This window comes from Amphibalanus amphitrite, unplaced genomic scaffold (genome assembly GCF_019059575.1).
Source record: "Amphibalanus amphitrite isolate SeventyFive unplaced genomic scaffold, NRLGWU_Aamphi_draft 000546F_arrow, whole genome shotgun sequence".
NCBI lineage: Eukaryota > Metazoa > Arthropoda > Thecostraca > Balanomorpha > Balanidae > Amphibalanus > Amphibalanus amphitrite.
The window spans coordinates 201,027-222,171 of record NW_024882040.1 but is presented as its reverse complement, the minus strand read 5'-3'; the positions used below and the strand labels follow the sequence as shown (position 1 = coordinate 222,171).

At 52.2% G+C, this 21,145-nt stretch overlaps 1 protein-coding gene across 1 annotated transcript in view; it reads right to left on the bottom strand.

Annotated features, from left to right (window-relative positions):
• Positions 1-216: 216 nt before the first annotated feature.
• The window catches only part of LOC122393648 (fibrillin-2-like), a 42,131-nt gene continuing 21,202 nt past the window's right edge, over positions 217-21,145 (bottom strand). Inside the window, exons 10-51 of the mRNA XM_043389866.1 lie at positions 20,930-21,052; positions 20,627-20,749; positions 20,047-20,295; positions 19,633-19,755; positions 19,259-19,474; positions 18,740-18,939; positions 18,300-18,480; positions 17,895-18,064; positions 17,215-17,486; positions 16,801-17,006; positions 16,143-16,268; positions 15,853-15,978; positions 15,550-15,675; positions 15,062-15,149; positions 14,693-14,853; positions 14,128-14,336; positions 13,682-13,819; positions 13,219-13,396; positions 12,748-12,899; positions 12,367-12,463; positions 11,883-12,097; positions 11,552-11,690; positions 11,072-11,344; positions 10,644-10,841; positions 10,003-10,193; positions 9,661-9,847; positions 9,064-9,318; positions 8,437-8,730; positions 7,626-7,781; positions 6,782-7,027; positions 6,394-6,515; positions 5,914-6,040; positions 5,460-5,666; positions 5,112-5,237; positions 4,595-4,834; positions 4,114-4,316; positions 3,765-3,959; positions 3,341-3,445; positions 3,059-3,199; positions 2,654-2,761; positions 2,237-2,413; positions 217-1,970 (exon numbers count right to left, since the gene is read on the bottom strand). Of these exons, the coding sequence (XP_043245801.1) occupies positions 1,758-1,970; positions 2,237-2,413; positions 2,654-2,761; positions 3,059-3,199; positions 3,341-3,445; positions 3,765-3,959; positions 4,114-4,316; positions 4,595-4,834; positions 5,112-5,237; positions 5,460-5,666; positions 5,914-6,040; positions 6,394-6,515; positions 6,782-7,027; positions 7,626-7,781; positions 8,437-8,730; positions 9,064-9,318; positions 9,661-9,847; positions 10,003-10,193; positions 10,644-10,841; positions 11,072-11,344; positions 11,552-11,690; positions 11,883-12,097; positions 12,367-12,463; positions 12,748-12,899; positions 13,219-13,396; positions 13,682-13,819; positions 14,128-14,336; positions 14,693-14,853; positions 15,062-15,149; positions 15,550-15,675; positions 15,853-15,978; positions 16,143-16,268; positions 16,801-17,006; positions 17,215-17,486; positions 17,895-18,064; positions 18,300-18,480; positions 18,740-18,939; positions 19,259-19,474; positions 19,633-19,755; positions 20,047-20,295; positions 20,627-20,749; positions 20,930-21,052 (7,382 nt within the window). The 3' untranslated portion in view covers positions 217-1,757. The remainder of the gene's footprint in view (positions 1,971-2,236; positions 2,414-2,653; positions 2,762-3,058; positions 3,200-3,340; positions 3,446-3,764; positions 3,960-4,113; positions 4,317-4,594; positions 4,835-5,111; positions 5,238-5,459; positions 5,667-5,913; positions 6,041-6,393; positions 6,516-6,781; positions 7,028-7,625; positions 7,782-8,436; positions 8,731-9,063; positions 9,319-9,660; positions 9,848-10,002; positions 10,194-10,643; positions 10,842-11,071; positions 11,345-11,551; positions 11,691-11,882; positions 12,098-12,366; positions 12,464-12,747; positions 12,900-13,218; positions 13,397-13,681; positions 13,820-14,127; positions 14,337-14,692; positions 14,854-15,061; positions 15,150-15,549; positions 15,676-15,852; positions 15,979-16,142; positions 16,269-16,800; positions 17,007-17,214; positions 17,487-17,894; positions 18,065-18,299; positions 18,481-18,739; positions 18,940-19,258; positions 19,475-19,632; positions 19,756-20,046; positions 20,296-20,626; positions 20,750-20,929; positions 21,053-21,145) is intronic.

Here is a 21,145-nt window from a genome sequence, read left to right as displayed (position 1 = left end):
ATCACATGAGGACACAATCATCATGCTCAGCACATGCATCGATCCGCGCATTTCACCCCGTTTACGCACAGAACCAATCACGCCACACGCCCGTCAGCGCCGGCAAGTCTCGCTCGGACCACGACCAGCCAGAGCGCACTATCCGGCCACGCGTCGTGTGAATATCCACAAACACTTCTCAGCCTTCTTCACGGGATCTTTCCACGCACACGCATCTAAACATGAATAAGCTTGATGTATTAGTCACAAAGTAACAATGCTAAAGTCGTTAAAAGCTGTCACTCGTGACAATGATCTAGTCAGAAGCACTCTGTGCACGGTGACCTTAGCTCTGCCACCTGGACTAGAAAACGCAACTACTGGACAAACACTCGACGCGAATCGCATAGCGGCAGTTTCGATTTAGCTCAATCACGTCTTTCTTCAACATCTAAGCCATTCTTCCAGCAATGGGGCATAGAAGAGAAGAGAGATGATAAGAGGAAATATGGTGGCAAGTTTCATGGTAACAAGCGAGAGAAGACCCACGCAAGGCACCTTCGGCTTCTCTCTGTTTACTCCATAGTCCGCACAAAGCCCGCACCCGCACCAGCACACGTCATTACATTTGCACACATCCACGGCACGAGCACACAGACATGCATTCATACATAATTCATTAATTGCATAATTCTACATCAGACAATGACAGGCAGCATCTATACAACCGGTCGGAGCTATTATAAAACATTATGGAAGACTTCGATTGAGGGACTCAAAATGGGCTTATTTTGCTGAATAGATTGAAGACGTACCTAGCTGAAAGTAGCCTTGACGCTAACATTGGTCCCGATGGGTTCATCGTATGGTCCCGGACAGGATATGTGTAAATATGTAGCATTTAATGAGTGAAAGGTGTGCAGCAACTCGTATACCGGCATGGACTTCGTCAACGTCATTGGTCAGTGCAAAATTAGCAGCAGCCTCTGTAAGCTTCTTGAAGTGTCGAGTGACGGGATTTATCGTGCATTTATCGAAACGTTACTGCATCGGCACAAGCGAAACAAATTTTAGCATACAGAGGCAAATTTCGGGAGGAAACTAATGCGTGTAAAAAAAATGACGATATATGACGTTAAAATATAACGCGGGGGCCTAGACGTGTGTGTAGCATCGTAGGCGCCAAAACTGTCAATTGTCAATGGAGCAGTCGCCTCGTTTAAACCTCAATCGCTTATATATCAAACCAGTCTGATCAAATACTGTAGCGTTAAGTAACTATGTAGAGTAGCATTTGAATTGGTCGAGGGTCATCGTGATTCAATAGACCTGAAAGTTGGTCATTTACATGCAGTGAATTTGGAGACTGCTCTTTGATTAGTTCCCCTTCCTTTTCATCCTATCTCTCCTTTCTCCTCGACGCTGCACAAACATGCACACAAAACAGCACAAATTTAACACCGCGAAGTCTCGATCGAACACAGAAACTCCCGTGAAGGAGGGTTGCAACCGCTTCTTGAGGGGCTCGGCCGCGACCCACCCATCTCAGCCCCGCAGCCCACCTCACAGGTGACACCGGCGTCACACGTGGACGGCGACGGCCGCATCGGAGCTCCTGTCAAACCACTCGAATGGCACATACAGTTGAACTTAGGCTATGCCGGTCCGGTCGGGCAGTTTGACCGGCTGACTGGCTAGTGAAAAATCTCCGCTCTCGGCACTCGGCCCAAACGACCGGCACAAAAGGCCACATGGCAAACGCGCGGCACGGCGACACACTACTCTACCACGACTACTTTGACGGGCAGGTGGAGCTGGTAATCGGCAGGAAGACCGGTCTCTTGGTGGATCATCTTGCTGGCTATTAGCAGATCGTAGACACCCGCGTACTGCTGGTGGTGCACAAAGTGCAGCGAGGTGATGCCGTTCCTCGTCATCAGCAAGAACCGATCAGAGTTCTTACCAGGGACGATCGAGTAGTGGATGTTATACTGCAAAAGGAAATAAGTCCGTTATCTTCCCGTTTTTCTTTCGCTCTTTACAGTATCGCGTAAAGTCTTACGTGATTATCGTTCGTTGAGCAGCAAACTTTACATGATCGACGTTCGAGGAAAATCGTGCAGGTTTATATTGATATCCGAGAATATATTACAAATATCTTCAAACTTTTCGATCGCAAGGTATGAATAGAAGTTCAATTATGTCGGAGCATACTGGGTCGTGCTTAAATTAAAGGCCTGACATCAGAAACACTAACCTGTAATTCCTTCAGCGCTGGCTGCAGGCGAACTATCTTCGCCTTCTTCTTTGCTTGCGCCAGCTTTATGACAACGTATAACGCGTCATGGTCCTTGTCAGGGTGTGACTTTAGAAGTTTCTCCTGATGTTTCCTATGGCGGTGCTCATCGTTTTGCTGGTCGGTATTGGGAGCAGTCTGCAAATGAAATTGTAGTCACATAACGACTCACCGTTTCATGGTTTTGTAGATCACCGTTTAGCATTGCCCTCCCCCGCGTATTACACAAAATTAGCATTGGCCTGTTGCGTGCATTTTTTCAATAACGTGTAACTTAATGCGCTGAAATAAAATAAGCCTTAAAAAGGCATTTTAATGTAACCGTGCCAAGCTGAAACCGTCCGGCAATTGAGCAGCACCGAAGTGCGCAGTGCTCACCTGATTTGGTGACCACGCGTCGGTAGATTCAGAAACGCGCTGTGCCTGCCATCCTCCGTCGAGTTCCGACGACACGCTGCGGCGACCGCGGTTCTTGCGTCCGTTTATCTGAAACAGTAATATAAATGATGTCATGAGAAAACAGTACACGATAGACGCAGTCCCATCCGCGATGAATCTGAACAAATTCTAGGACGAGAAAGGAAAAATGCCGAAGAGATTACTCAATTGGAAATGCGAGCATAAAGCAAACGATTTGTGATTACCAGAAGCAACCATTGGACCTTGGCTACAAAAATAATTTTGTCAAAAACTTACGATTTTTGCCGGTTTTGACCGTGGCACTGTGAGAGGGTGAGGTCGTCATGCGTCAGGCACGCTGACGGCTGTCCGTTGAATGCTTACCTGGCAAGAGTAGCAGCCCTCGGTGCTGATGATGTTGCTCGTGTCCGTCGCCGTGCTCAGCTGCTGGTACGAGCTAAACGAGGCGTGCTGGCCCGCCCAGCCGGCGCCCATCGCCGCGCTGATGGTCGACAGACAGTGGCCCTGCGAAGACGAGTGTACGGTTCAGCCGGCTTGAAACTAACTGCCGCAGTTATTAAGGACGCTGACATTTGCGCTGACTTTACGGTATAAAGTAACTAGTAGAAACTATGGAGCTGGAATGTGTGGGGTTGAATAACTCACCTGTCCGAAGCTGTGATATCCCTGCGGACAGCTGCAGCTGGCGGCCCCTCCGGGACCGGGCTGGCACCCGAATGAGCACGAGCTGGAGACGCACTGCGGTGCCATCTGAGGAACAAAAACGACAGTTGGCGAATGTCATAGACAACCCAGGCTGGCACCCAAACGAACACGAGCTGGAGACGAGACGGACCGCGGAGCCATTTGGTGAAGAAAACGACAGTAAGCGGTCGATTTCACAGATGCATAAGAAAGTTCGGTCTGTAGACGAAGCTCGTTGGAGAGGGAGATGCATCTGATGTTTTAGTGAAAATCTGGTTTCGGTACGTAGCGTTGCTAATGCACAGGTCGTTTAGCAGCGCACCATGAGTGCGTATGGGGAGGAAAGGGTGGAGGCGACAGTGAAGGCTGACTCGCAGTGACGCACCTGCACGCAGACGAGCATCTGGACGTTGAACTGGTATCCGGGCGGACACTGGCACCGGTAGCTGCCGAGCGTGTTCTGACAGGAGGCCGAGCCGCACGGGTGCCGGGTGCACTCGTCCTCGTCCACACACTGGCCCGTGTAGTAGCTCTGCACGTAGCCCTCGGGACACGAGCACGTCGTGCGCCCGAACAGCTCCTGTCGGACACGGCAGAGTCGCAGTTGTTACAGGAAGCATTCAACCAGTCCGTTTTCTCATCCTACCCAGTCATACACGGGAGGACGCGTTTCTCCAGGTTCAGGATACACATCCGCTATGCTAAAAGACATGCCAACACCTCTGACCACCGACCTGGCAGTTTTGCGATATATCCTCGTCGCAGAAGTCCGAGCCGCAGTCGTAGTCGTCATAGTCGAGCTGGTCGCGCTCGCAGAGCAGGCCGGCCGCGTCCATCCTGTAGCCGTCCGGACACACGCAGCGGTAGCTACCGGCCACGTTCGTGCAGGCGCCCGGCACACCGCAGATGGTCGGCGTCTCCAGGCACTCGTCGACGTCTGAGGGGAGCCGAGCGGGTGCTGTCAGTCGAGGCAGCACTAGCGGTTTGTCGCACCATGAACAGCGACGGCTCGTGTAAGAGTGTATCTGAATCGCAAATACGACAATTAAGCCGTCTCAATTTACAGATTATACATATCTCGATTGAGATATTTCATATGGAGACTCGAATGACTAGATATTTAAAACTGCTTCAAGATGTCAACAAAGTCAAACTTCAGTTGAGCTTGAGACAAAACCATTCTGAAACAGGCACTACACTAAACAGTGCACTGACCGGCGCACTGGTCTCCCATCTGGCGGTAGCCGGCCGGGCACGAGCACCGGTACGAGCCCTGCGTGTTGACACACTCGTGCTGGCACATGTGCTGGCCGGTGGCGCACTCGTCCAGGTCGCGGCAGCTGCTGCCGTCCAGGTCCAGCACGAAGCCGGCCGGACACAGGCAGCGGTACGAGCCCTCTGTGTTCTCACAGTCGTACCGGCACGCCGGCGGCGACTGCACGCACTCGTTCACGTCTGTAACACACAACGGCGGGGACGCGTCAATAAAATTTCAATTCGCCTTTAACAGACAAAGAGGATCGATAAAATTTTACAACACAGGCTATGCTATCGGCGATGCTAAAATGCTAAGGCTATGCTGAAACGCATACCTACAGTAGCTGATACTGGACATCATCAAAAGAATAAGGTATTCGTAAAACAATAATTCGTAATACAGTCTTCTTGAGAGAACAAATGATCATAAGCCTCATGTTTCCGCCGTAACGACAGGTGATGGGTATGCACTCACCGATACAGTGCATGCCAGTGTGGTCTGGCTTGTATCCGCGATTACACATACACCGGTACGATCCCAGCGTATTGATACAGCGGCCATTCTGGCACAGTCCGGGAATCGTGCGGCATTCGTCAATGTCTGAAAACAGCAGGGACAGGGGAATTAATCGTCATGAAAAAGAAAACTACATAAATCCTGAAGCTGAAACGCAAAAGGTACCGACATTAAAATCAAACAAACAAAATTAAAGCGACCGGGTAGCATCTCGCCCTGGAGGGTCGGTTCTCACAAAGACTCGAGAGAGCCACCTCTCTCACCCGAGATGGTCGGCTCTCACTCGAAAAGAACCACTTTTCTCACCTGAGCCGTCGATGGAGTATCCGGCCTCCAGACAGAGCTGCTCGTAAGGTCGGCTGTAGCGCGCCGGACAGCGTTCGCACTCAGGGCCCCAGGCGGCGCCCATGGTACAGCAGCAGTCGGCCTTGGTCACCTGGATGAGCTGCTCATTGCCGCGCGTGCTGCACCGGCCGCCGACCAGGCGCCGGAAACAGTAGCCCGTCCGCTGGTCTGGAGAAACAAAAACATCAGAGTAGCATTCCTCGTTGCATGAACAAATTTGACCTTTTTAAGTGCATCATTTTTCTTTACATGAACCAAGTAAGATGACATTTAAAACTAACATCCGTCACTGCACGTGCATGCGACCCTGGATAACAGAAATATATCCGAGAACTGGAACAAATAAAACTCGTTACAATCTAAAAACAGTCATGTCAGGTTCTTTTGCCGATGACCGGGTAGGAGACATGCTCACCGACGCATTCGGTGCCGTCGGGAGAGGGCACGTAGCCCTCCTTACAGTCGCACCGGTATCCGCCCTTCGTGTTGATGCAGTAGCCATTCTGGCATATGTTGGGATTGACGGCGCACTCGTTGATATCCTGTAAAAGACGAAAGATATGTTATGGTACAGAACGTCGGGAAAAAGTAATCGTATAGATGTTGCATGTGAAGCATTTAGATGTCTCGGAATATGAATGATCAACCGGCCGATTGCGTTCTTTTTAAAACGTTACGGTCGATGAAATTAGCGACTCTGCGATGAAAATGGAGCTTGAAAATCAAATCGACTAAAATTAGTTATAAAGAAATACTGATACATGTTGATCAATTAGCAGAAGCAGATCAATTACTTCCGCTAATTGATCGGGTATTCCACACACTGTAAAAGGAATAGCGACAGAAGCAGAGCCCGACATTGTTTTCTAATAATCTGGGCAATTTGCAGACCTACCTGGCAGTTGTCTCCCATGCCGATCTTCTGATAGCCCTCCGGACAGACACACATGAATGTTCCAATCAGATTTTTACACTGGAAGCGGCAGTTATTGGCAGGAGTTTGGCATTCATCCACGTCTGAAACAGGGGAAGCAACAAAATAAAAATCAACACCAATATCACGGTAACGACGCCTGCAAGTACGAATGTACGCATGAACATTTACAGAGATAAGAGGAGAGTGATGTGTTGCAGACATTTGCGGCGAAAACAGAGGTACACAGATGGCGAGGCATGCTTGGTCAGACAAGGTATGTCGTGATTCACAGATATAACTATTTTCTCATGACGCAGCCGGATCGTACTGCCGGTATCCGCAGCGGAGAATCTGATCCGGTACCCACCGAGGCAATGCTGGCCGTCCTCGGCCAGGCTGTAGCCGTACGGACAGATGCAGCGGAACGAGCCGAGCGTGTTGTGACAGCGGAACGCGCACAGGTGGCCCATGTCGCGGCACTCATCTACATCCTCGCACGACTGGGTCGGCCCGGCCGCGAAACCCTGCTGGCATGCGCACTCGAAACTGCCCTCCGTGTTGCTGCACGTCCCGTTGCCGCATATTCCCGGCTGAGTGAGGCACTCGTTCTCGTCTGAAAGTGAAAAAGAGCATTGACTGTGATAAAAGACGATTGTCTATAGGTATCAAATCACCGTTCCGTGCTTCTATCCTCAGGATACTGAAATCCTTCTCCACGCCGCAACCCCCCTCCGGGCTGGACAGGCAACTTTATCTCATGCGGGCTGCTCCCTTGGAGCGGCACCGCTGCTCCCGAGGGAGCGCACCCCGTAGCCGGGTGCAGTGAATGCCTTGGGGCTGGGTGGCCTGTCCTCTGGACGGGCTCAGCCCCGGCGACTCACTAGGGTGCCTGCCCAGACCAATGTCTCCCCCTATATCCTATCATCCTCCCGGCTCTGAAATGGTCTCATTGGACCGAAAGGGCCTAGCCCAATAAAACAAACAAACAAACAAGGTATCAAATCAGGTAGGCGTTGGCTATTACCCAAATAGGCGTCTTTCGGACACCGCTACAGCGAAAAAAAGTAATTAAAATAGTACAATGTTAATCGCAATTACAGTTGCAACCAGATTAAAAAAAAACTACAATTAAGCCGATGAGTGCCGAGTTCTATAACTCAGTGTTAGCAGTGCTGGTAAGCAGCTGTTTTCTGGTTGGTTCGCTGACTGACCGATGCAGTTGTGTCCGGACTCGTCCAGGACGTATCCCATGGGACAGGCGCACCGGAACGAGCCGTCCGTGTTGATACACTCGCCACGGACGCACGGCTCCGTCATCAGCTGGCACTCGTTCAGATCCTCGGCACCCGTGCCGCGGCCGGCGCCGCCTGACGATGGAGGAGGAAAGTCAGGAGGACGGTCAACTTTCGCACGAAACACAGCTCACAGGACAAATAGATCACAGGATTGACAGTCCCATCCGCCTAGACGGCTCGTAGAGCAGACGTCCATCGCCCATCAGACATATCACTTGATAGACAGCAGCGTCCACCAGATTTTTTTTTGTTGTTTTGTTGGGTTAGGCCCTTTCGGTCCAATTAGACCATTTCAGAGCCGGAAGGATGATAGGAATTAGGGGGAGACATTGGTCTGGGCAGGCACCCTAGTGAGTCACCGGGGCTGAGCTCATCCCGAAGGACAGGCCGACCAGCCCCAAGGTACTCACTGCACCCGGCTACGGGGTGCGCTCCCTCGGGAGCGGCGGTGCCGCTCCAAGGGAGCAGCCCGCATGAGATAAAGTTGCCTGTCCAGCCCGGAGGGGGGTTGCGGCGTGGAGGAGAAGGATTTAAGTTTCCTGAGGATAGAAGCATGGAACGGTGTCCACCAGACACATCGCGTATCAGAAAGCTGTGAGCTCACAGGACAGACAATCTACAAGTGAGGCATCCCACAAGTGAGACAGCTCACAGAAACAGACAACCCACGTCTAAGATCTCTTCCATGTCAAGCACCTCCCATGCCACCCAGTTCACGGGCTCTCACCTGGGCACAGCTCGGCGAACTGCGCCGAGCCCGGCTCTGGGCACGGCTGGCAGTTGGTTCCCCAGGCGGCGGCGCCCGAGCAGCAGCACTGTGCGCGGCCCTGCACCAGCGGCCGGCGCCGCGAGCAGACGCCCTGCTGCCACGAGTCGTAGCACGCCTCCTGGCGCACGTCCTCACACAGTGTGCTGTCGGCAGACAGCTCAAAGCCGGGCGGGCACACGCAGCGGAAACTGCCCGGCTCGTTGATACACTGGCCGCCGCCGCACAGCTCGCCGGCTACACACTCGTCCTCGTCTGCCGAATCGACGTGGCAGGGGTGTCAGACGGCGATCTCGGCACGACCTCAATACAGACTGTCAGACTCCTGACATCTCTGATTAAAAATTAGGGGTCAATACATGAAAGAATAACTCGATTACATTTTATGCTTGAAGAACGTTGTGCATACAACGTACTGGTTACGCTTTGACTTTCCCGACCTTGTTTTAGGTGCATGCGGTGAGAAAAGAAACGTGGTGAGCATAATTTAAATGTAAGTTTGCGATTATTTAACTTTCTTGTACAGAGGTACTCAATTGGCGTGTTGCTCCATTCTATTCGTCTGCTTTTCGGAGTTCGGACACTGACCTTCGCACAGAGTGCCGTTCTGTGAGAGTTTGAAGCCCTCCGGACAAAGGCACTGGACGGTTCCGATCCGGTTCTGGCAGTCGCCCGGCGGCGGGCAGAAGCCGGGCGTCTCCACACACTCGTTCACGTCGCGGCACGATGAACCGTCCTCGGCCAGCGTGAAGCCCTCGGCGCACTCGCAGCTGAATGACCCGGCCGTGTTCCGACAGCGACCGTTACGGCACACGTCTAGTCGTGTACGGCACTCGTCAATGTCTGACGGCATGAGAATATCACACTGTCAATATCTGGCATTGAGGAGACGAAACATTCGTTAGGATAGAGGGCATGGATAACCGCAGGTTGTTTGAAAATTGTCAAACACTATTCGTTAGTATCTGCAGTTCTCGCCAATGTCTGATGACACCGACATAATACGGCACGGTGTGATGGACATAATACGGCACAATGTCTGACGGCACGGAGGCATTACACTCGTCAATGTCTGACGGCAAGGAGACGACTGACGAGACACTTGGAAAGTCTGAAGACACGGAAATGAAAGGTGATGGTCTATGCCTGACGGTACGGAGACGCGATCCCTCCACCCAGACATACCTTGGCAGTCGTTATTGTTCGACAGTCTGAAACCGGGGTCGCAGCTGCACTTGTACGATCCCAATGTGTTCATGCACACGCCGTTGTTGCAGATATTCGGGTTTCTGGAGCATTCATCAATGTCGATACACGAATCTCCAGCGGGCGACAGCGTGAAACCTTCGTTGCAAATGCACTGGAAGCTGCCCTGAAATAATAGACAAACTTCATGAGGACACGCAAACGTGAGGCCAAACATTTACAGCTGCACAAGGGTAAATCGGTAAAGCAAATCGGTAAAGGTCAGACCGACCGGTGAGCTGTCACGGTCATCTGCGAGTGGCCGATCTCCGCTCCCATTACCTGCATGTTGTTGCACTGTCCATTGTTGCAGACGGACGGCCGCTCGGCGCACTCGTTGACGTCCAGACAGTCGAGGCCGCTGATGGCCAGCCGGTAGCCGGCCGGACAGGTGCAGTGGAAACTGCCGGCCGTGTTCTCACACTGGGCGTTACCGCGACACGGGTACGGAGACTGCAGGCACTCGTCCAGGTCTGAGAGCACAAACAAACAATATGGTACGGCGACTGCAGGCACTCGTCCAGGTCTGAGGGCACAAACAAACACAATGGTACGGCGACTGCAGGCACTCGTCCAGGTCTGAGGGCACACTAACAAACACAATGGTACGGAGACTGCAGACACTCGTCCAGGTCTAAGGGCATAACTAAACACAATGGTACGCCGACTGCAGACACTCGTCCTGGTCTGAGGGCACAAACAAACAATATGGTACAGAGACTGCAGGCACTCATTCAGGTCTGCCAACAAATGCGAATGAGTACAATGGTAAGGAGACTGCAGGCGCTCGTCACCACTAGCATGACCACACGACTGGGTTGATACTCGTACATTAAAGACTTCGCAGTTCACATCACCAGCTTACTGGAACCAGAGACCCTACCGCTCCATACAAATCGAAATATGTGACCACACGAGCCTACCTATGCACGTGTGGGAGGCCTCGTCATAGCGGTAGCCTCTGTTGCACTCGCAGTGGAAGCTGCCCGGCGTGTTGACGCACGTGCCGTGCTTGCACATGCCCGGCATCATGACGCATTCGTTGATTTCCTCCTTGAGTCCGGTCATGGGGTCGACAAACAGGCCCGGCGCCGAGCTGCCGCACAGCTCTCGGTAGTCGGCTGAAACACAGAACCAGCGCGTCAATTACTCCGTCATCGCTCGGAGTGCCTGACGACGGCCGATAACTGTCTGTCTGCCCCGCTGACGGGGAGGGTTTCTTTGCGCTCCTGCAAGGAACTCGGAGAACTAGGAAAATTTATTTGTGATTTCTCTATCTTATGGAACTTTGAAATAGTGGACTAATCAAATCCAAAATTGTCAACTAATCCAATTACCATGCGATAATTACCTGACTCTTTAGCGGGGCAGGCCTTGCAGTCGAGTCCCCACGCGGCACCCATGGAGCAGCAGCACTGCAGCCGGGTCTCGTCACTGCGCATCGGCTGCGAGCACACGCCCTCCGAGATCTGCATGTAGCACGGCTCCTTGCGCATGTCCACGCAGTCCCGGCCGTTGGGCATCAGCATGAAGCCGGCCGGACAGATGCAGATGAACGAGCCCTGGTTGTTGGAGCACTCGCCGATCCCGCAGATATCCGGCTGGGCGACGCACTCGTCCAAATCTGCAGGACGCAAAACAGCAGACTCAGATTTAAGATTAACAGACTCCGCCGTTCATGTCAATATACCTAACCGGTAATAATTTAGCACGTCTTTATGCAATTGTAATACTGCGATGGTCAAATCAGCAACGTAAGCTACCACCTTGCTCATCTATACAGCTGCTAGCCTCCCTGTTTCGACTTTTCCTGTGTTACTGCACGACTCACCGATACAAGTGGTGCCCTCCTCGTTGAGCTGGTAGCCGTCGTAGCAGGTGCACATGAAGGAGCCGAAGGTGTTGGTGCAGCGGCCGTTCGTGCACAGGTTCTCCATGTCCTCACACTCGTTGATGTCTTCCACCACCACCTGGCGAAGAGCCGAAAAAGGGTTTTAAACTGTACAAAGTCGAGCGATAAGGAAGTGCCGGTAGCGCAAGTCAATAACACAAATAATTATCCCCTACCTACACCCTAGGTAATTTTACAAATTAACCCGATTGATCTTCCCACCCACAGCAGAATATGCCCGAGATGACCTCTGACGTGACCTCAGTCTCACCGTGACCTCGTTGGGCCGGTAGCCGAAGCCGTTGGGGCAGAGCTGGTCGTACTCGGGCGTGTTGGGCTGCGGGCACAGCTGGCAGGTGGGCCCCCAGGCGCGGCCCACCGAGCAGCAGCACGTGGCGCGCGTCACCTGCTGACCCGTCATCATGCTGCACACGTTCCGTCCGCGGATCTCCTCCACCTCAACGAAACACTGCGCCAGCCGCCGGTCTGCGGGCGCGGGACAAATATATCGCGAGTCAGACAAGCTCGTCGTACGGTGGTCACTAGTTGGGCTCATGGAGATAGCTCGCTCCCCGGGGACGAACTGATATGCGGTGGAGAAGAGCCGAGAGCGATGATGTCCCTTTTTAAAGCGCTTTGTCAGAACTTCACCGACGTCAAACCATCAGCTCTAACGTTTTATGAATACTAGTCTAAAGTTATTTGCCTGTTTATTATTTTTTATCGGAATTAATTAGCTTGGTGACATTACTGACCGACACATCCGGTGCCCTGCTCGATCAGCTCGTGATTGGGCGGACATTTGCAGACATAGCCGCCATCAGTGTTGATACATGTCCCGAACATGCAGGCCTGAAACAGATGAGACATTTATCATCCCAATGTTATCGTTCACCAGTGCTAAAGCAATCAAAGCCATCGAAATGATTGCTCCGGAAACGGCCCTCTCGTCCGTGATGAAGTAACAAGTCTGAGTTAAATATCGCGCTAAATGTCACCGCAAACGGGTGGCAACAGTGGAGAGCTGCATCATATTACGAAACATGAGTGGAACCTCATGAGCCCCTATCGGCCCCGTGCGCATCAAGCAACCACTACTCAGTGGCCTGAAGTCCCTGTTTGTAAAGATCACTTACCTGTGGGTTGACGCATTCGTCGACGTCTGTGCAGTTGCCGCCGGTCTTGTCCAGCTGGTATCCTTCGTCACAAATGCACCGGAACATGCCGTAGATGTTCTCGCAGCGGCCGAACACACACAGGTTGTTGAACATGCTGCATTCGTTGATGTCTGACGGGGAAAAGGTCCAGTTAATTGTTTCAGGAGGTCAGTGATCAAGCTGCTCGTGTTCTCAAAGAGAGATCTCTGGTACGATTTCACAGCCTCAGAAATTCGGCATATGTAAACGGGCGCAGTCGTTATCTAGGTCTCAAGCGTCAAGTGCGAATCAAGACTCAACGTTTTTTTTTTTTTTTTTAGGATGCCTTTGGCCGGTTTCTTTTGCGCAGCGTAGAGCTAGTCCGCCGCCCTTCTCGCGAGGCCAGTAACGTAAGGTGAGGCCACAAAAAAGACTAGCTACCTGTTCCGCTCTCGAGCCCGTTTCACTCACCGACGCAAGCCATCTCGTTGGACATATCGGGGTGCATGAAGCCCATCTCGCAGTCGCACCGGAACGATCCGGGGTAGTTAAGGCAGTGGCCGTTCTCGCACAGGCTCGGGTCGTCGGCGCACTCGTCAATGTCCGAGCACGTCTTGCCGTCGCCCGTGAAACCAACGTCGCAAACACACTGCCAGGCAGAGGTCAACCGGTATCAGAAAGTCGTAAAAATGATAAAAGTAAGTGACGATAAATGGGAAATCTGGCTGTTTACATTGAAAGTGCTCAAAATCCGAAATACGAAAAAACAATCGCTACGATCAAAGACGAGAACATTTTAGGAGTAATACAGGTGGCTTGGCTAAGCATCGAATGTCACCCGGTGACCAGTGACCAGTAACCGGTGACCAGTGACCTACGACCGTTGGTCAGTGACTAGCGACCGCTTTCCGGTGCTGCAGTGGTCAGTGCGTACCTTGAAAGATCCCTCCGTGTTGATGCACTGTGCGTCCGGCGAGCAGCCGCCGTTACTGGTCAGCAAACACTCGTTGACGTCCATACAGGTGATGCCATTGCCACTGAAGCCCTCCTTGCACGTGCATTCATAGCTTCCCTGGAAAAAGTAGATGAAAAATTACGAAGGGGAATCGTGATCCATAAAAGTCATATCAATATTGCGAGCAGCGTACACCGACAATGTGGGAGAGGCTGACGCAACACTCTTTCGATTTGTGCTCCCTTTATCATTTGAACCAGTTAAAAAGCTATAACATAATGAAGTCTCGCAAAATTGCGTTGAAAAGCGAGTAAAATCAAATGCCATAACAATAGAAGAAGGAACGACAAACACATTCCGTTTGTGTAAACAGTAACAAAACGCCTTATCGCTGTGCCCAAAGTACGTTGGTGGTGGGTACGTACCGGCGTATTGGTGCACTCGGCGTTGATGTCGCAGTCGCACGAGCCGTCCGAGCACTCGTCCACGTCCTGGCAGCTGGGCCGGCTCTGCTCGCCGACCTGCTGCACCTGCTCCCGGTAGCCGGCGTCGCAGTGGCACGCGAACGAACCCAGCGTGTTGTCACACTTGCCGTTCTGGCAGAGCAGCGGGTCCATCGAGCACTCGTCCACGTCTGAGGGAACGGAGACAGAGCAGCTACATCAGTCCAAACCGACAGTCGACATAAAATACCGGGAATTTTATTAACAGTTGTGGGATACAGATAATTTAGTACCTTTAAATCCGTAGAAGATACTAAGTTATCCATATCTGGAATTGTTCACAAACGTCAGCGTTAGTGTAAGTGAACATAACAACGTACGCATCGATTAAAATCGTACATTAGCATTATTGATATCATGTTAGCGCATTACGACTGCAAAAAAAAAAACGCAACAAAACAGCAACAAGCCAATACACATGATAATTCTGCTATCCAACTGATCACCTATGAACTAATCAAAAGTACTGCCACACCAGCTGACCCACCTTCGCAGCCCACGCCGTCCTCGGCGTACTGCAGGCCTCCCTCGCACGTGCACCGGTAGCTGCCCGGCACGTTGATGCATTTGCCGCCATTACAGACGGCGTCGCCCTTCTTGCACTCATCGACATCGACGCACGTGCGACCGTCGCCCAGTAGCTGATACCTGGCAACCATACAGATAATGTTGTATGCCTAAAAATAATCATACACAGTCACCTACATATTCTCTATTTGCGTCACATACCTTCAATTACCGACGACACGTGGCGCGGCTCTGTTCCTGGAGTAAACCTGCTATCGTTTGCGCGCTCACGTTCACGCACGCACAGGCGCACATAAACTAAGGCACCACGCACGCACACTTAGCTTACCCCGGGTGGCAGGAGCAGGAGAAGCTGCCCATGTTGTTGTTGCAGATGTGGGCACAGCCGCCGTTGTTCTGGCCACACTCGTCCTGGTCTGCGGGAAATCACAGTTGGGGTCAGTTTGATGTCAGAGGCAGGGCCCAGTAACGAACTGTCAGGAGACACTATACTTGCGAATTATTTTACAAATGATCATAGTTCATAGCTGAAGATGATCTCCCTATAAGCTGATGATAATATTAGTAGATGCCCAATGGACAGATAACCCGGTACAAGCTCTAATTGTCCCGAAAAAAAACTCAAATACACGTTCAATGGATAAACGTCTAACAAACGTAAATGATTTATTTTAATTGTGTTTCAACAACGAGACTGCTTAAGCGCTGAGACCTGCTAGTAGCAGGTGTTTATTACCCGTGCAGTGAGCGCCCCGTGACGTCTGCTGGTAGCTGTTATCACTCGGTTACCGGTACTAGGTACATTTAGGTGCTTACCCTCGCAGTGAGCGCCCTGAGACGTCTGCTGGTATCCATTGTCACAGACACACTGGTACGCGCCCATCATGTTCTCACACACGCCGTTGCTGCAGATGCCGGACGTTTGCGAGCATTCGTCGATATCTGGCGAAACAAGCAAAATCAATGGGTGTCAATTATCATTTTTACATTTTGTATTTGAATCAATAACAATTCTGAGTAATAAAGCAAATCGTCATGGCTGCTTACAAGGCCCCTCGTCACGGAATAACGGTCACGGGAACACGCAAATGTCATCAGCACCAAGGGTCACGGTCCCACCTTTGCAGGAGCGTCCGTTGGGCGCCACCTGGTGACCGGGCGGACACTCGCAGCGGAAACTGCCAGGGGTGTTGATGCACGTGCCGCCGCGGCACAGGCCCGGCGTGCGAGAGCACTCGTCAATGTCTGCAAGGCAGCGAACACCGGATAATCAGCCGCTAGACAGAATAACTCAGCTGGTAAAGCGAGCATAATATAGCCCATCTTTGAGTATGACAAAACATATAGGCCTAACAAAATAATTTGCATCTATAAATTGTTGAATAAAAATCACCCTTTTTAGCACTTACCCATGCAGACTTGCATCATCATGGTCGACTCGAAGCCCTCATTACAATCACAGACAAATCCGCCGGGAGTATTCTGGCAGGTGCCGTTGCCGCAAACGCCGGTCATGATGCTGCACTCATCGATATCTGAGAGGAAGACAGCGGAAAAATCAACACTGCGATATTCACTTCTTGAGCACAGTTAGACCACTTTTTTAATGTGCGCTTTTAACCATTCAATACACCTATCCATGCTTCTATCCTCAGGATACTGAAATCCTTCTCCTCCACGCCGCAACCCCCCTCCGGGCTGGACAGGCAACTTTATCCCATGCGGGCTGCTCCCTTGGAGCGGCACCGCTGCTCCCGAGGGAGCGCACTCCGTAGCCGGGTGCAGTGAGTGCCTTGGGGCTGGGTGGCCTGTCCTCTGGACGGGCTCAGCCCCGGCGACTCACTAGGGTGCCTGCCCAGACCAATGTCTCCCCCTAATTCCTATCATCCTTCCGGCTCTGCAATGGTCTTGTCGACCGAAAGGGCCTAACCCAACAAAACAAACAAACAAAAAACCATTCAATACGAGTAGCAAACTTGTAAGTGTTTCAAGTAAATTGCATCGCTACCGAGAACCGAGTCATTCCGAAGAGAAACGCTCAGATACTCCTCTGACGACTGGTCTCACCGTTGCAGGTGACGCCGGCCTCGTCCAGCGAGAACCCGTAGCTACAGTGGCACTCGTAGCTGCCCACGGTGTTCTGACAGCGGCCGTTCTTGCACATGTCGGCTATTTCGGTACATTCGTTGATGTCCTTCAGCTGTATAAAGCCGGCTCCCTTTGGACAGAGCTCGGCAAAGGCGCTCGAGCCCGGGGGCGGGCACTGCTCACATCTGAGGACAGAACACGTGAACGATGTCTTAGAAATAAAAAATGAGGCAGGGTTGGTAGTAACTATGTCCGTTCCTTCTATTCAGTCTTCGGGAAAGGATGGTATGCATGGGCGAAGATTAATTCCGTTTAGCAACTGAGATTACTCATCGTACGTTGGATTTCGCCGTTGTTTGAGTGTTTACTGTGTGAGCCGGCCTCACGACTGACCTGTCACTGCCCCAGGCGGCGCCCACCGAGCAGCAGCAGACAGACTTCTTGTAGGTGCCTTCCAGCGCCTGGCTGCACTGGCCGTTACGGTAGCGCAGGTGGCACGCCTCCTCGCGCAGGTCAACACACTTGGTCCCGGACGAGTCGAGGGTCAGGCCGGCCGGACACTCGCACGTGAACGAGCCCTCCGTGTTGACGCACACGCCGCCGCCCTCGCAGATGTCCGGACTGAGCAGGCACTCGTTAATGTCCGAGCACGTTTTGCCGTCTCGCTGCCGGGGAGAATGGAACCATCAGCTGATTGAGAATAACCTGTTAGAATAGGCAATAGCATTGCGCCCATGCCGTTCGAAAACTAAAAAAATGTTAGAATGACTAATGATTGCTGATTCATCATACAGGGAAATCCGGCTGCGATTTCAACATGCGACCTGGAGGCCTCTCACGTTTTTGCACTGGTATGTAAAAACAGCGTCGCCACATGTCGCTAATCCTGGCTCCGTCATCTCTCCAAAACAAACAAGTACGACTTTGCTGAGGTGTGTTTGTCCATCCCAGCGTCTGAGTTTACGAAAGTAGCATTGCAGCGCAATACGGTGGCAGACTGAATTCCGTCACCCGGTCGGAATGGCCCCACCTCCAGGATCCGATCGGAATGGTCCGTCCTCCGGGATCCTTACCTTGGCGTATCCGGCCCCACAGGGACACTCGTCCCTCGTGCAGAGTTCACAGGGACTTCCCCAGGCGAGCCCCACGGAGCAGCAGCACTCCGACCTCAGCAGGGCGCCCGGCAGGTTGGCCTCGCACTGGTTGTTGCGCACCTGAGTCCAGCACGAGCCCTTCCGGTTGTCTGTGGACACCAAAGAATCGTAGTAGCGAACGAGTGTACCCACTTAGAGCGCATGGGTTCCGCGGTGCGTCATATAAGGATACGACGTACGAGTTACGGACATTGGGAGCGGTGCGTCATTACATTGCTAGATGAAATGGTAAAAACGATTTACAGAATATGAAATAAAATAAATCCCTGAAATAAATCGCGACTAATATTCTGGGTCGATGCTTCATTCACTGAGGCTACTTACCAACACAGACGCGTTTAGTGCTGTCGAGTACCATGCCCTCGGGACAGATGCACTGGAAGCTGGCGGGCGTGTTGAGACAGCGCCCGTTGAGACAGGCGTCCTCTCCTAGCTGCACGCACTCGTCGACGTCGTCGCAGCGATCGGTGGCCGGGTTCAGCTCCGTGCCCATCGGACAGATGCACTGCGCGGGAGACACCGAGATTTAAATCAGCAACGTGCTCTCACTGTAATGCATACCTTCTTACCTACATAAAAAAGCAATGATCCCAATGACCTGAGTTGAACGTATTAGCAGGTCAAAACAGCTAGTAAAACAGAAAACAAATGTTTAATGTCAATTGCGAATATCATTAGCAGTTAGATTTGTTATGTCAATTAGGTTGTCCCCGACTGTTTCGAGGGATTACAGCACCCCAGCGGCGACTGTGGCGGCCACTGACCTGGAAGCCGCCGGCGATGTTGCGACACTGGCCGCCGTCACAGAGCAGCGGGTCACTGGCACACTCGTCCTGGTCCACGCACGCCTTGCCCGTGGCGTCGGCCGTGTAGCCCGGGTTGCAGATACACCGGTACGCGCCGTCCAGGTTCTCACACGCGCCGTTAGCACAGATTCCCGGCGTCTGAGCGCACTCGTTGATATCTGTAGGGATGATAGGTGCCATTGAGGTAATGGTGGCAATGAATGCGCAACAAGAGGAATGCAACGATATATACACCGTAATTAAGGATAACAAATAAATTCGTGTCGATGTATGTACCTACATATACGACTTTTAAGCAGCAATATCAGGTAGTCGATATCGGGCCTTATTGAACGCTCAGGTTTCGTCGAGCACTGTCGTAACTTTGGATGGCGAGTGGTTGGACCGTAATAATTAGTCCTGTGGCTTTTGTGCCTATGCTATACAAATTCACGAGGCATCAGAACATGGGGTCATGTTGTCAGTCGCTGGACTAACCGGTGCCCTCGTGCGTCATGCCGGGCCCGAAGGGGCACAGCTGGTTGAACTCGTCGGTGCCCGGCTCGGGACACTGCTGGCAGGGCGTGCCCCACCCCATGGGCTGGTTGACGACTACGGTGCAGCAGCAGCACTGCGACTTTGTCACCGGCGTGGTGCTGGGGTTCAGGCACTGGCCGTCCCGCAGCATCGCGAAACAGTAGTCCCGACGGGAGTCTGAAATAGGCGGCGAAAATGAGTAAATTGGCAGCCGGTACAATGACGCGACCTCAACGTAGCCACAGGTGGAAGTTGGTTCCCAAAGCCATTGTCAAGTCAAAATTCATTTACACAATGATGGTTGCCATCCAGACCCAGTGCGAACCGCCACTTACCCACACACTGGCGGCCGTCCAGACCCAGTGTGAAGCCCGGCGGGCACTTGCAGCGGAAGCTTCCCTGGGTGTTGATGCAGGATCCGCCGCGGCACGTATCCGGGAGCGCGCACTCGTCAATGTCTAAAGGGCACACGGCGACACACATGAACCGGAATCCACTGCATCCGATCTCAGTCAGGGACAATTCAAGTACGGAGAACGTGAGAAAGAGGCTATAATTGTTTTCAGCTGACCGAGCCGAGCAAATGTCTTAAAATGGTTCCTTATTGCGTTACTTTTAAGTATTATTAGCTGTAATGCTATATGCATCTACCAATATTCCGCTACACATTGCCGGTAAAGCTATTCAATTAAACTTCTCACGGTTCCAATGAGGCACAGTCGATAAAGTGAATAATGCCAGTATCTCACCGATGCAGGTGGTTCCGTCTCGGCTGAGCACGAAGCCGGCGTGGCAGAGGCACTGGAAGCCGCCCTCGGTGTTGGCGCACTTGCCGTTGTGGCAGACGTTGCCGTCGCGACACTCGTCCAGGTCGGTACAGAAAGTGCCGTCCAGTGAGTGGGTGTAGCCGCGCGCGCACTCACACCGGTACGAGCCGCCCACGTTCACACATCGACCGTTCAGACAGATACGCGAGTTCTCCAGACACTCGTCCATGTCTGCGGAGGCGGAACATAAGTTAGGCCAATCAGCAATAATTCGACCGATGTCTGACATGTCTTATAGGAGCTAGAACAGGACAAAAGTATCGGGGTTCTGCGAGAATATATGCACGAAAAGACAATCAAGCAAGAAATAGCTTACAGCCGGCGAGGTAAAAAGTGTTTGTATGCCTGCTGTTTTTTTGTTTAGCTCGTGAGACAGATTATTACACAAATTCCTACATTTTAGCGTCAAGAAGTGAATGGCGATTGATGAACGTTTTACTGTGTATATTGGCAGGCATTTCAGAGCGGGTGCAGAGCGCACGCTTTTTAGATCGTCACGTACCGACGCAGGAGAAGCCGGTGGGGGACAGCTGGTAGCCGGGCTCACACTCGCACTTGAAGCTGCCGTCCATGTTGATGCAGCGTCCGTTGGCGCACATCCCGCGGGTCTGGCACTCGTCGTGATCTGTAGCAGAGAAAATAAACTGATTAACGAACGCACACCACCAGACAGGCACATCTGTTTACACGGTGAAGACGGGATTTACGGAAACTTATTATCAGGTTCAAAGTTAGCTCGGAAGGGCGCGGAATACCACCATCAGCGAACCCCGACCGTTGCAGCTAACCAGTCAGCGGGACTCACCGATGCACTGCAGCTGGTCGGAGGACATGTCGAACCCAGCCGGGCACTGGCACCGGTACGAACCCTCCGTGTTGATACACTGGCCGCCACGGCACACGTTTCTGTCCGCGCACTCGTCGATATCTGAAACACAACACGAAACCGTTAGAACGCCGCGTTGCTAACGCTGAAATGCTACTTTCGATAGTTCATGCAGGTAACGGCATAACAAGGAAG